The sequence below is a fragment of the Dreissena polymorpha genome, chromosome 6, assembly GCF_020536995.1.
Source record: "Dreissena polymorpha isolate Duluth1 chromosome 6, UMN_Dpol_1.0, whole genome shotgun sequence".
NCBI lineage: Eukaryota > Metazoa > Mollusca > Bivalvia > Myida > Dreissenidae > Dreissena > Dreissena polymorpha.
In genome coordinates, this window is record NC_068360.1 from 37,167,636 (window position 1) to 37,183,583 (window position 15,948).

General features: G+C 34.2%; 1 protein-coding gene across 2 annotated transcripts; it reads right to left on the reverse strand.

Annotated features, from left to right (window-relative positions):
• Positions 1-3,389: 3,389 nt before the first annotated feature.
• On the reverse strand, positions 3,390-13,449 carry LOC127836261 (uncharacterized). 2 transcript variants are annotated; one of them, XM_052362752.1, is made up of 10 exons: positions 13,376-13,449; positions 12,179-12,467; positions 10,518-10,646; positions 10,011-10,176; positions 9,466-9,628; positions 8,978-9,126; positions 8,147-8,260; positions 6,393-6,474; positions 5,921-6,033; positions 3,390-4,853 (listed from the first exon to the last, which is right to left on the reverse strand). In XM_052362752.1, exons 2-10 carry the CDS (start codon positions 12,229-12,231, stop codon positions 4,617-4,619), a joined length of 1,206 nt encoding a protein of 401 aa, XP_052218712.1. In that variant the 5' UTR covers positions 12,232-12,467; positions 13,376-13,449; the 3' UTR covers positions 3,390-4,616. The 2 variants fall into 2 exon arrangements, with proteins under 2 accessions (XP_052218712.1, XP_052218711.1); XM_052362751.1 differs by having other exon boundaries at positions 12,997-13,437.
• Positions 13,450-15,948: the final 2,499 nt, after the last annotated feature.

Consider the following 15,948-nt stretch of genomic DNA (forward strand, 5'->3'; position numbering starts at 1 on the left):
CTTTTCAAAAATGAAAATCTATTATTTCTGGATGGTTAGCATTAACGACTCCTGCTTAAACGAAGGATACAACAATGTAATATATACAGCTTGGGATTGCATAAGGGGTTAGTTGAGTCAAGGATTAGGTAACAATTACTTAAATTAGAAACCACGGCAACAAGGTGGTTATTGGTCAATTACATATGTTTAACTTGAACGCTCATGCTGAAACCTTGATCAGGTAGGTTTGTTTGGAGATCTGGTCTGACCTTTGTAATATGGGCTCGTCGGATCATGGTCGCAGTCAATGTCACTCAAAGAAGACAAGTTGCTCACGTCCTTTTATTTTAGTTTGGATTATATAGACATCGCTTGTGAAGGTATCTTACACGCAGACCTGGTTTGGAATCGCGTTTTTAGTCAGTCGAGTAAAGGTCACGACCACTCTTACTTTAAATTTAACAACGATATCACATCAAAAGCTTTCATGCGTCGGAAGAAAGTATTCCGACATATCTTGGGATCGAATTCGGGAAGATTTGATCAAGATCTATGTCTAAACAATAAATATTACACATCGAGTAGCCTTTATAGGCACAGTATTGATTAATGTGTACATGTATGTAATGTTTAAAAGTGCGACGAGTGCTCTGTGTGTGTTGCACATATCTACCTTTACAAAGTGATAACGATAAATTACATTTGCAAAGAGGTTTTACAGACCCATGACTCAAATGACTTAGTCCCAAAATACATTAACGTTGATGGGATAATTTTTATCTAATATTTTGGCACAGGGGCTGATTTAGGATACAGTTATAAATTATTGATGCACTTACCTGCGTCGATAAAACTGATTGTGTAATATCTTTTTAATGTGATAGGGCTAAGAAAGTGTGCAATTTCCACAAAAACATCGGTTAATGGCAGTACTGGAAGTTAAACTTAGATGCACTTTAGAACTATGCTGTATAGAAATAATCAGGAACTCGCGAACACGTTGCGTATGTTGGTGTTTACGGTATTTAATTGGATTAGTTGGTTAAACAAATGAAATATGGTGTCTGATTGAACGGATTATGATGATCTTTATATCGTCGCTTTCGTCCCAAACCTCGTTGCTCCAAAATTTTCAAAATATTGTTTTCGTCTTTTCCGAATATATGAAGTCTGGCGCGTGTTTTGTGCTATATCTCGTAGCTATACGCCAATCAGAGCCCTCGAAAACGCCACGTGACGAAATGTTGTAGAATGATTGTTGGCTTTTTTCCCTGCGAAAAGTCGTAGCGACACCATTTCACCTATAGGTACGTCGTTTCGTTTGGACAAATTTGACAAACACGTTTTATAATTTTTTTTATTTGCAACGACGAGGTTTCCTATCAGGACGAATTGTCGTACCTCATAAAAATGACAAAACTGTGGTGACAAAATATCGTAGCTACCATGTCTGACTGTCAGTATGACTTATCAGTATGACTTACGCGTCTACGGCTTATACCGTATTTGGCAGCTTTATTTGTTTGGTATTTTTACAGAATTTCAATTTCTAAAACATCGTTATAAAAAAATGAGACGGTTTTTCTCTCTCCTGAAAAGTTGGCATTTTGTAGCTTCGAGGTTTGAGAACGACAGCGACGATATGATACTTTCATCGGAATGTTAATTGATCAAACCATTTAAATTATGCGTATCAATTTGGCTGAAACCTAAATTAATCATATTCGTAAAGTCAGTATGTTCGAACGTTAATACATGTTCCATGCCCTTCCAGCTGTTAAAAGAAGAACATCAGGTCAGTGAACACAACATTCAGTCTTAACATATAAAATATGTCGTACAAACTACATACTGCGAATGTTCAAGTTTGGTGATGTGCTCAGAAATTTTGTTGAAATCATTCCAGACTTAAAAAGTTTTATGGCAAGGATAGTGTTTTGTGTATTGTCCACTTTTGAACAGGATATCGGTTACTTGCATGTAATATAGAGAATAACAGGTTACTGTCCCATTGTTTTGTAATATATCAGGCGAGGCTTAGAATAATATAACGGCGAGGCTTGCCGAGCCGTTATTTTATTCGTGCCGAGCCTGATATATTACAAAACGATGGGACAGTAACCTGTTTTTCTATTTATCATACCACGCTTTCCTAAAAATCTACAAGACAATCCAATTTTTGATATTTAAAATGTACGCTGATTTTGCTGATCCTGCTTTTACACGTTGACACACATGTAGCAGCGGCGTTCGAAAGGACGACACGAAAAATCGCTTATTTTTAACATCGTATGGAGAAAAAAAGTTGTTTGCACTACGAATTGGAAGAGTACACCCGCTTTAATTATAAACAACTTGAATTGGAGATCAGGAATGGACTGCAGCGACAAATTTTATCGAAGAATACACTTTACCGAATAGTTTGGAGACGCCATTTTGGAGATGTGTATTGAAATTGACATTTTGATGATGGTGTCAATATTGACATAAGCGTGTTAAATCGTTTCTTTAAATAGTTGAGGATGAGCATACAGTTATCATTTGTCTTGACTTTCTGTGCAACACTTGCGAGTGCAATGCCTATATCAAATTTAAGATGTATTGTCTCATTGATGACGTCATTTAACTTCCGTATTGCGGGATGTGGTGATTTTTTTTAAATAAACGTTTTTGTGATTTATGTACGTTCTTGGTATCAAATTGTTTGTTTTGTTGAAACTGATTCATGTTGCTAGAAATAGTTGACTTTATTGAAAATTCAACGTTACTCCAAACATTGACTGATATAAAAACTTCCTGTTGACTATGATATAAAAAAAATATATCAGGCAACGTTATATCAGGCAGATATCAATGCGGTGGTATGATAAAAAAGACAAGCAACTGTTTAACATAATTTTTCTCATTGATGAATCCATTGATGGATTTAAGTCTTTCCCATATGCGGTACACTACTACCAACAAAACATTTGTTCGTGTATTCGGGGTTCTGTCTGTATATAAAAACAAGTTGTCATACAAATAGCTAATTGTTTGTTTAAGAGCAAAAGTGTGTCCTCAATGTTTATAGTAACTTGAATACAAATATGTGTGTTCAATATTTTCTTATTATCTTTATATGGTTTCTTATATCAGTGCATCTATCTCTGAAATAATATCGTAAATACACGTTTGGAATACATTTCTAGAAGTTGAATACAGGAGTCCATATACATGATTTATATATCTCATTTATTTATGAGTGGGTTTGCATAATGAATACATAATACAAAAACATGATTTCCAAGTCGAACATATACACATACATACTTTTCAAACAAATGCTTTATTAATATATATATATATATATATATATATATATATATATATATATATATATATATATGTTATAAAGACTATATGTTTAACATTAAGTAGAAAATATTGTGTCTTAGATTATTTAAAATGTCAAACAATCTCTGATTCTTTGAATTTTATATTCAGGTTTTAAACAAGGTTTCTAAAACCAACATAATATAAGTAAATTATTTAATATATAAATGGGTACTTCACAATCAGTTTTACGAGTATATATATTTGGTGGTAATCAAAAAACAAATTTTGACAAAAATAATCATATTTTGCGATAACATATTGCAATTAGATAACAAATCAATACATGTGTCACTATATGTGTCTTGTTCTTTGAAAACTGGGCTTAATTCATGTGCGTAAAGTGTCGTCCCAGATTAGCCTGTGCGGACTGCACAGGGACGACACTTTCCGCATAAACTTGATTTTCGGTAAGGAGGGACTTCCTTGAAACTAAAATCACCATTACAGCGGAAAGTGTCGTCCCTGATTAGCCTGTGCGGACTGCACTGGCTAATCTGGGACGACACTTTACGCACATGAATTAAGCCCAGTGTTCTCAGAACAAGAAACATATAATTAAACCTGATTTAGCACATTGGTCATACATTAGAAGGCTATCTATTATGGTAAATCTCAGACATAAATTAATGTAGTATTCTTTTATATTGCATTTGTATACAATTAACATCATACGCAAATCGCGTTTCACAACAATTAATTAAATTTATCCTAAAACGGAAGATGTTCAAATGCCAGCAGAAAACGTTTAACTCAAACACAATATTCCGTTTAATTTGTTTTGATTATGTCTCCCAAGCCTTAGTACGAAAGGAATAAATATTAAATGCACACTGGTTTAAAGTGTAAAATCAAACTCATTAAAAAACTAACTGCCGACCACACCAATGATTTGGTAAGATGTAATCTCGTCTTTTTTTTCACTGGTGATGGTTTTTCTGGTATCTGCGCACATCCATTACTTTTTTCTCAAGAAATCCGAATTCAAACCTAACACCGCAGACTCATTGTCTAGTCACCATTACCTTATCGCCTGACAGCTCTGCGTCCTTTTATTGTTGATAAACAAAACAACAAACCATCCACAGCCTGTTTTAGCACCACATAGACCGAAAGTGATTTTGCAGTCACGTTTGTTATTCAAAAAACCCAAACGAGGCTCCGTAAAAAGCGGTCTGATTACGCTTGATGTAAATCACAGAGATGATTTGTAATGGATAAAAAACGTCCGCCTAATTTCGACTTAAGCAGTTCGTGAGCATTCACATTTTTGTCCGCTTTTTAAGAATCGGATTCAGCTGTTTAGAAACAGTTCGCATAGTGTTGGTATACAGTTTTATATTTCGCTTTCCGCTGTTGATCACTTCAATCTGTTTCTCGTACGGCATCTTGAGCCAGTCTCTCCTCTGTGTATGGATGTGTGTGTTCAGCTTCTTCAGCTCTTTGACCATTTCAAGTGCATGTTTGCAGTATTTGCCGTACAGCGTCGTGGATTTGCACTGCAATATAACACAATGTATATTACATTTAGGCTTGCAACTAACAGTGTTGTATAACAACAATGTGAAGTCATGGAATACTTGTTTTAAAGTATAGTTCAGCGTATTTTGAAATCGAAGAAAAAGAAACAAGTATGTTACGCCTATTCTAAAATACCTGACTGGTTGATTATTGCTTATAAAACCCGTATGCAATTACAGTTATTGTTAAAGAGATATTATGCGCATCTAACAGTATATGCTTTATTTGTAGGTGTCTATCGCAACCGTTGTTTATTTTTGGTGTTTTCACACATGTACACTTATATTTGTTAATTCAGCATCAACATAATACAGCAATATCACAAAACGAGACAAATTATGCATTTGAATATCAACCGTACTTTCGTTTGACAACTGATCATGCATGTACGATGTGAATCTAAATTTAGTTTTAGTGTAGGTTCGTTCATAAGACACACAAACGCTAACTCCGATCCTAATTAAAAGACAGTTCCGCTCTGCTTAGAGGACTGTACAGTCATGTAAAATATCGCATATAATATATATTATTTATAAACAACTGGTAGCAAGATGAGTTGCAGATCATTGGTCAGTTACCACATTTTAACTAACTCTTTTGACCTGACAATTCTTTTCAGCTCAATTGACAGTGAAAAATGCCCATAATATCACTTTAATATTAAAATAGTCTTTCCATTTTTACAACAAACCTTATAAAAAGCACATATACCGTTTTCACCCATTCCATTTTCTAAATATGTGAGTCACGTTTAACTTTACATACTTTGCTAAATTGATATGTGTATAAATACGAACAATAAACGAACATTTATCAATATAATTGTGTTATATATGGTATAGTTTGAAAATTGTGACTTCTAAAAACAATCAAAATGCCATCGACTTAAATCAAATGTTTGTTTACATGTATAGCTGTTGTAATGGCCGATTGCTAGCTGCTGGTCAATGTATATAGTTTTTTAAATCGGGGAAAGTGGTAATATACCGTATGGAGTTTTTAAAACCTTACGAACAACGATCAAAGCGGACAACATATCACTTACAAATTTCCTGTATCGTTTATTCCTGTTGTACAGGCGTTTCGCTTCCACCTGCACAAGCGCAATTTGTTCCCAGGCTTGTTGTTTATCCTTGTCAGAGACAGATTGTAGGGACACTTAAATAAATTGGAAACAGAAAATATAATGTTTTTTACTTAGGTTAAAATATGTTATACTATGAAACCTTTCATGACGGACACAATTATCTACGCTTGCAAATGACTTAAACTAACGTGAGGAACATACTAATTGTTAATGAGAATGATTGAATGTAATTCATTTTCGTTTGCTATTTATGTCTGTTGAATATTAATACATAGATAAACATAAGGACTACTAAGTTGGACATGCACTTCTTAATGTCGCATATATAATCAGACACCAGGAATTTTAATGTACATGTTTATTCGAATCATTCAACTTGTTTACGTAACTGTAAATATGGGGTTAACGCTTATAAAAGTAACAAACTTACTTGCAATGGGTCCAATCTCATACGCCTTAAATGAATACTTCAAATGTGAGTGTCGCACCCCCTGCTGCAATTCACGCCTTACCTGAAAGTATCGTCCATATTTATTGTACAGCCCTAAACTCAACAGGGATACTTGTAATATGTTATTGTTGATAACTTTGACATAAGTACTAATACTATTGCCATGCAATGATAACATATTTTAGTATTATAGTCTTATGACACTGGTAACAGTTAAGCGTATTTTGTTTAGCGAAATATGCGGTCATATATTTCGTTTGTTTGCATTTTCACGATTATTCTTGAAGGACAATGCAAATTTGAAATTTCATAAAAAAGAAAACTACGCGATTATTTTTGTATAGTGGGATAGCAATAATGTGTTGTCTTTATAGAACATGTATTGTTTCAAACAATAATTCGACTGCTAGACTTATAAGTAACATTAATGATTATCAGATACATTCAACATATACAATTTTACATTTTGGTCAAATAACTAAACTTTATTCCTAATTTGTATTACTACACGAGTATGTTTGTGAGTAATTCTAGGCTACATGTGACTTAGGCTGGCCATCAAATTAGTTTAAACCACCAATCTTTTGCGCGGACCTTTCCGATGTGTTTTTCCAGCTTTAATCAAGTGTTTTTGAATAACATCCCTTATCGCACTACAATAGCTGACGTCAGCATGAATTACCGTCTTTAAAATGTTTCAGCAGTTTCATCAATACTATAATTCAATGACGTTTATTTTTAAGAAGTTTTTTTTACAGATCCTAAATGCACGTAATTCTGGATATGTTGAATGCATAATGATCGACGAAGCGTGGGATTTGCGGAATACAATCTACCGACGCCTTGCATGATATAAAAGGGCCTAACAGGCCAATGGTAGCTCACCTGAGATACAAAGGAATTGACCTGTTCTTTGCAGCCCTAGATGTCATTAAAACAAATGTTCTGACCAATTCTAAAGATTGAAATATAACTATGATGTTAACAAGGTTTTACAAGGTTAACAAGGCTTTTACTATATCAATATAATGTATAATGCCCCGTCCACTGGCGGCCATGGTTTTCAACAGACCAGAACCATTTTCTAACTCATCCAATATATCCTTAAAAGAATTTTTCTGACCAAGTTTATCGATTGGAAAATAAATTGGACCTCTAGAGTGTTAACAAGGTTTTACAAAAGCCATATTAGGAAAACGCCCCGCCCCACTTGCGGTCATGTTTCTCAACCAACCGATATATCATTGGGACACATGTTCTTACCACGTTTCTTAGATAGTTGACGACGCACACCGCACGACGGACGACGGACGAAAGGTGATCTCAAAAGCCCATCATTAAGCACGTTGTGCTCAAGTTGGTTCAAAATATACGCTAGTGTGTTCAAGATAAGTAGTGTGCGTGATATCATCAGCTTTAGCAAATATGAGAGCTTCTCTAATAAAATTCTCTCAAACATTAATATTGTATCGACTTCACTGCTGGTTTTGGAATAGTTTGTAGTTTTATATTTATGACGTCCAGTAGAAACGAATGTTACAAAAAGTTATGGTCTGAAATATTTATCGACTTATGCTTTGCGTAGTTTCCATAACAATAGGTTTTTAAATCATATCGAGAAGACCCGGTTTCTATTTAAGGCAAATATACTAACAGTCCATGTCAGTGGTATATACAAGATGCTAATTCTCAAATGACAGATTGTCAGTGTTATGAAATAATTTCTGTCTCACCTTCTCGATGGCATTCTCGCATTCCTCCACATAGTGCATCGCCTCGAAGATGGCCATTTCTCCACGGAACACCTTCGACACGACAACTTGGTCCGAAGTGGAAACTCGAACAACCTGTTGTCAATGACTTTGTTAATATATTTATTTCAAACCAGTTCTCCTTGTTTTATTTTATAATTAAGAGAACCCGGTTTCTTGGCTGTATATGTCAAGTCCGAAATAAGCACACAGTCGTATGTGTCCAACCTGCTCGTTTAATACTAGTGCAAAGTGTGGTCATGTTCTATTCATATCTAGCAATATTGCAAGCTATCAATGATAATTACCTCATATTTAATTGCCTACCGGTCACTAAATGTAAACTCTTTGTGTTTAAGGTATCATATAGTGCATGTAAGTTATCATATAGTGCCTGTAAACGAGTGTATACAATATCCTCACCATCGCAGTTTTGATGTATCGTAAAATGAAAACTAAACGTATAAAATACATGATTAGTTTCAACATACAATAAATCAAAAAAGTATTAAAAAACACAATAAAAGACACGCCAAAAAAGACAAAATACGTGTTTATGTTATGCAGGTTTCAAGGACGTGACACATACACGTGTATGAACAATGTCAAATTGAAGGTAGTGTGTCCTGAATTATAAAGGTAATCGGCCAAGTGCAGGTGAAGTAATTTATTATGTTATGCTATTGTCCTGGACTTCTTTCTCGTTTGTGTTTGAGTAGTACTACATCCATAATCTTACAGTTTGTCTTCAGGCGTATCACTTTGTACCACTTGAGGAAATAATTATTTATTTTAGTTCTGTATAAATAGTACCTTTATCTTTCGAGGAGTTCCCACATGCTTCGCAACATGCATCATCATCGCAAGCATGTCTGGAGTGTGGAACTCCTCACCGGCCACCGTGGCTTCTTTCTCCTTGGGAAAGTGCATCTCAACGAGCAGTATTTCTTCGGAGCCAATAGCTAAAGCAATTAGTAGCAAATTACAAAAAAACGAAAAGATTAATGTGTCGATCGCTAAAGCTGAAATAATGAATACAACAATTTGAGGAGAAGTTGATGCCTGCTAAAGCTGTCAATTTCACCATAATGTTAAAATAATTGCCTTTTCTTGATATTTAGAAGGGCAATAAATAGAACTCTGGACAAAGACCTTAAACAATTAATACAAACAAAAACAAATTCAATATATATAACAGTGCATACAATCGCTGTAAAATATACATTTAAAATACACGTGTTATATTTTTGATCAATGCATTGAGTATGCGTGTAAATAATATAATACTATAGGCTATTTACATATGCTTTCAGTGAAGAAACTGTTGTTGAGGTACTGTCTATATTCAGGAGGGATGTTGATGGGATGTGTTGGTATCAATGTCTTCACCCAGGGTCTGTAGTGATCCACGTAAAGAAACGTGGCCGTATTTGATTTGAAATCAACCATGCCGGCTATTTCACTCTACAAAATAGTCGTTAAAATATACCGTTAATATTTGTGTGGTTATTTCGAGAATGAACAATTGTTATTTGTTATCAAGAGAGACCATCCGATAATGAAGCATAATATTTCAATAGTAATTTAATGTTTTAATTTTGAAAAGTTTGTTTGACACGATTTATTTTGATACAGTCAAATACAAACAGTAAGATCTGAATATTGTCCAACAAACTGCAACATTTATGAAAGTTGATTTCCTGTAAGTTAAGAAAATATAATGTCTTAAAGCTTTTTACGGGTGTATTTAAACTGCTGTTCATACATACACAAAAGAGTACACAACGACCAACAGCTAAATGCAAACACATTTGTCCAAGGTGAGATAAAAGGATATATAACTTACAGCCAAACAATCTCCTTTTGAAAGTAGGCCAAAATAGTCTGTTGATTTTGCATCACATAGACCAATGGCTGACATGAGCTGAGAGGCATTCGTAACGGTGGTTCGTAACGTAGTCTCTGCTGGCTTAAACTTGTAATCGACGATCCCAGCCCGATTAGGAAACGTACTGTAAACATGCGACGCACATTTATATATAACACTAGAGCAAAGAGTGCTTAAGACGTTTAATTAGAAACTGAAATTGTCATTGTATTTGAATGCAAATTAACAAGTAAATCATTGTTATCCTAACTGCATAGCATATATGCACAGTAAGATTAATTTTAACACATGTAAGATATGTTGTTTACGAGAACTCGGCTAAAGTTCACATTCGTTTATTTTACTTCGGTCTGCGTACTAGTGAACATAGTGAAATTGTTTGGATGTTAGTGTTTCATTAAAATAGCCATACATATTTTGTAACCGATATTAGTGTGTCAGCTAAAAGGCAATAAAGCAACTCACCATGGTTCCGAATACACTGACTCTGGGTATTGTATGATTCGCGATGGGCATTTTCCAGGCAACAACTCTGTTTGGAAACGCTTCTGATATTCGTATGCCGGTAACTCTAACCGATCAAAACAGGAAGCACTGAAAAAGCAGCAAAACAAATGCCGTTATACTAGTTTTTAATTAATTGTGTTGCCTTATATTTTATTGACAATAAGGCAGTGAGTTTCACAAATCCCATAGCATTGCACTATTGTCGGAGATGAGTCGCAATCATCCCTAGCAAAGGGTCAACTCTGTGTGTCGTAGTTTACCCCGGCAGGAGGGTATTGCTTGACCTTAAGATAACTCTGAATAGATAAATAAGAGGACGAAGTTACAGAAGCACAACTTGCATACTTTCGGTAAAAGATTCAAAATAATATATCAGCACTGTACATCAACGCTGGCACCAGGGAGCAATGTAATACCACTGGCTCGCACATACAACATATTGCCATTTTCTTTATAAGTAATCGTCGTTGGAAATAGATTAAATTGTGAAGGGTTACATACGCAAAACAATTGTATAAGTTATTCTGTCGTTTGCGTTGTATGTGGTGACAATAAGTAAATAAGAACATAAATGACGTGATGTTAGAGCCCGAATGGTTTATTTATAGAAATATATTATTAAACAACTTTTACTTTGTATTTTGGAGCTAGCGTCCATTTAAAGTTCATCCCGATTACTGTACTGGGACGCAAATGTTTACATATTTAAAGAATATTCGTCAATCGAAATTTCTGTAAATGTTAAAATATGCCGTGCTCTGCGAAAATGGGGGTTTAATGCATATTTACACAGGCTAATCAGAGACGACACTTTCCTTTTGTATGATATCTTTCGTTTTAAAAAAGTCTCTTAGCAAAAATCAAAAATAAGCGGAAAGTGTCGTCCCTGATTAGCCTGCTAATCTGCGATGAAACTGTGCGCACATGCATTTAACCCCTTTTCGCTGAGCGCGGCTCAAATGAATTAGAACTATTTCGCAATTGTGGTACGATATCGAACCTACATCTGCAGATTCGACTTGAAGAACATTTGCTATCACATGCCCTGTGATCAGCCAGGTAAATGGAGTAACACAATCGAGCTGTTATTACAATTTCTCATCGCCATTTCCACAAGGTCATTTTGCTTAGAAACCTGGCACACATCAAATTAATATACGTCTTGTGAGAATGTATTGCCAATAAAGTAAATTAATTCTCAGTGTCAAGATACATAATTGAAATATGTAGAAATCGATATGTTACTACAATTAATTGCTACTTATCACATAACCACGCAAGGCATTAAAAATTTATAATCATTTTGATGACATAGGAATTGAATTCTGTAAGGTGGTGAAACATACATGTTAATTAATAAACCAGCCAAAATAAAATGTACATTGTTTTAAATTACTCGAAGCCTTAAAGTTGATATATCGTATTTTTGTTCTACCAAAGTGTTATCTACTTTAAATTTGCATCGCTAATTAACTGAATTTAAACGTCGCATTGCACGTCGCAGACATAATGTTATAAAGAATAATGAAACAAAATACAATTAATATTTAAAACTTTAAACTAATGCTGGAAAATAGTTTTCTAAACTCAATTCGTTTATAGGGTCAATATATACTTACCACGTGCTTAATATTGCTCCAAAAACACAGTTCCAAATTATGTTCCACTCCATGTCGAGTATAATAGCGTACGAAGATATTGAAGCCCCTTTGATCAAAGTTACAGGTGTATGCGTTAATCTGTCTAAACAATCTCTTATCGCCTTATCTCACTTGTGTTATGAATTAATCCGTTGATGTTTCTTCTAGAACCCGAATCTTTGGCAAAAGCAATTTTTCACGTTTGTCTGGAATACGTTCCTGTTTTTTTTCCTGTTTATCTTTTCTCAAGACTATGCTACTTTATTCTCTGAAACAAACCAAACACAACCTTCAACAAACAAAACACAACATCAACACACTCAGATTGCAAAATTGCAAAAATTAATAAATAAAATGAACGAATATATGTTTAACGAAAAACAGGCTGTACGGAAGAATCATTATTGATATTATTATATTTTGACAGACATTCACAAGTCATATATATATTTAATGTGAACACTGCAGTTGTAAATGAAGTTCTAAATTAAACGTTCAGTTTTTATGCAATATACAGTGTTAAATACGGAGCAGTTTTAATTTCATTCACTAAAATAAACCACACAATATCATCAAATTAAACATCAATTAAACATTGACAATCGATAACATAATTTATAGTGTGTTAAAACAAACATTAAAATGTTTATTCCACATTATATATACCTATACACAAAATATATTCTTTGCCCCTGTACGGTCACATCAAATACAAAATCAAAATATTTAACCACAATCTACAAACGATACATATGAGTACATAATTATTACTAAAACTAATAACTTTAATAAATTACCTTTGTTTAAAGTAAAATAAAGCTGAATATTCCAACACATGTAATGTATAAAATTTCAGTTTGCATTTTAATTACGATAGCGCTTAACCAATCAGTAAATATCAGTTTACACAAATGTCACACTGTCTAAATTGTTATAATAAATACTTTTAAGTGTACGCTATAAATATTTGTTTCTCTAAAATGCGGTTTAATCCAACTCGATGTCTTAAATCCTACACTCATGCGGACATTTACATCGTCAACTTCTAGTGAAATCAGAGGTAATCCCGTTTATACTACGCACGAGGCAATCCTACTTAGCAATTGGCAGTCACACTATACTACAACCAACGTCACGATTCACCGCCGTCAGTAATGTCAATAGTGATAGTTTTACCTCTCGGTTAGCTACTTCCCTGGTTTACCATTAGTTCGCATAATATCAAGCCTAGATTTCGGGGGAGCGATCCATCAATGTCTGCGAATAAATGCATTCCAACAAGTTGTTTATAGACAGAGTTTCTGTAACAGTGCCAAACCTTTCAGACTGATAACGCATCGCATTCACCCGGTTTTTAGAACGCACCAGTATCTGTTATTTCGAAATACTGCTTGGGTTTCGGTACCTATATTGCACGTAGCCAGCTACTTCTACGGCTTCTATAGAAAAATGTATTCGCTAATGCGTTCATTTCATTAAAGTCGTTAACCTCAATGCATGCAAGCACCATTGCATACGATATTTCAGGGTTTTAAGAATATGCTGTACATTATATTGCCATTTTTAATATTGTTATTTCCTAAAGAGTTCTCTTTAATGTCTTTGCAATTTGTTTCCTGGTGAGCGTGACATTTGGTCAGTTCTTTCATGATAGCTTCTATATAAAATCCGTTCATGAATTCGCATATAGCATGAATGCGACATATTTGCACCCACAAAAGAGAAAAAAAGGATCGCATTGCGTGCTCAGTAGTTCACTTCGTGATGTTGCATAAAGTTTTACCCGGTTACATTTTAGACCATACTAACTTGATTGTAAACTTAATCGCGATGCTATAAATGGGACATTTGTACCATAACAATCGTGCTTACATGTGATTTAATGTGATACTTGCATTTGTTACTGCACACTGACCATTGATACAAATTTTTGTCATGAGTTAAAGGGACATTGTCTCAGATTTTGACATGTATTTAAGTTTGTCATTAAATGCTTAACATTGATAAATGTAAACATTGGATCTTAAAAGCTCCGGTAAAAACTAGAAATGAAAGAACGAGAAAAAAGTAACCATCAACTGGGCTCGAACCACTGACCCCTGGAGTTAAAGACTAACACTCAGACCAATCGGCCATCCGCGCACATACAATCAGTGATGTTTTTATACTTTATATAAGCAATACTCGTAGTGCCACAAAATATAACGACAATTACAGAATTCTCCAAATTATTCAATCCTTTCGCGTCGCAACGCTTGATAATTTTATGGTTTTCAAATCGTCAAAAGATGCATATAATGGATATTTAGAGCATGGTACATATTCAGAATAACTGTCTCCTTATTGAAGTAAATTATTACAGCTATTCGAGTTTTTTTAAAATGAACTAGCATCATAACCTCACGGCCGATTTGAATAGGTAAATATATTTTCCATCGTTTTAACCTATATATCGATATTACAACGATATAATGTTTTATTGATTTTTAAGGGATCAGGTTTGATACGTATATTTGTCGCTCATAAGGATTGTCAATTTTAATAATATTGTATCGATTGTCTCTACGGATCTAGGGAACACATTAACAAAGCGTCCAATAATTACAACATGTATGTGAATGTGTCCCTTTAAGACACATAACAGCTTCCAAATACCTCTGTCAATTGATACCCGTTTAGCGGGTAATAACCCGCCACTCAGTGACATTGCGTTATTTGTCAGATGAGTTAATAATAGTCTCAAATTTCAACCCAATAGGTTATCATGTGTTGGATTATCTGAGTGGGTCTGTTTGAAGAGGCAGAGACAGGCCCGGCTATGAATGAGCAACCGATAGTATCATTGTCATTGTTAATATTTAATACTTACCGTATGTAAATGCATAGGTCGAGGCGTACATAATTGCCGAATGTCAAAGTCATTTATAACACATGTTACGATTGTTGGTAAATCAGATAGAGAGTACTTCCTAAATACAGCGTTCAAACGTTACAATAGCGTTTGTTATGCTACATTATGTCAATACAATCGTAGTACATTATTTTATCTTACTGGACAGTTGTAGATTATAATTAAATAAAATGTATCTTTAATGTACCTTACAGGTGGTTAGGTTGTTTGAATGTTGCACATAACTATTTTTGTTGATGGAAGAAAGCTACCATTACGAGCAACACAGGTTAAAAGAGCATTATAAAGGAAAATATTTACATTTATATTAAATATTTAATAACAGGAAATGAGCAATGAAGAAAAGTCACGACTTTCGATTCAATAATTTGCTTACACTTCATAATATTGCAATCATCTTTAATTTGCCAATATTATAATGCAGCAATAGCAATGATCTGCAGCTAAACGACGTACGTGCGTGACACCGTGCATCGGCATACATTTGACTTTCAAAACATGTAAATAATGTCGTCTTAAATTTTATGCGTTTCATATATAACATAGCTATCTTTAGGTAGTGAATTTTGTTTTGTGATACTATAAATACCAGTTATTCATTTACCATGTAGCCTTTGTTCAACACATATAAAATAGTGTCAGGAAAACAATATTGATTAAACATGACATGCGAAACGATAATTAATAAACGGCTGTGTTATGTATCTCTGATAATATTTTTTAAGCTTTTGCAAAACAAAGGAGAGTGCATATCAAACATTTATTTGTTCAGATTGAATGAAAAGCAAGTTACTATAAACAACATGATCAAGTTGGAAAATATGCCGTCGAATCACAA

Excerpts from the sequence above, each read along its gene's own strand:
- LOC127836261 (XM_052362752.1), bottom strand. The coding sequence starts at position 12,231 with ATGGAGTGGAACATAATTTGGAACTGTGTTTTTGGAGCAATATTAAGC. Across the intron at positions 10,647-12,178 it reads GGAGCAATATTAAGCACGTG|TGCTTCCTGTTTTGATCGGT; the intron begins GTAAGTATATAT and ends CTGCTTTTTCAG. Across the intron at positions 6,475-8,146 it reads GCGAGAATGCCATCGAGAAG|GTAAGGCGTGAATTGCAGCA; the intron begins GTGAGACAGAAA and ends CGATACTTTCAG.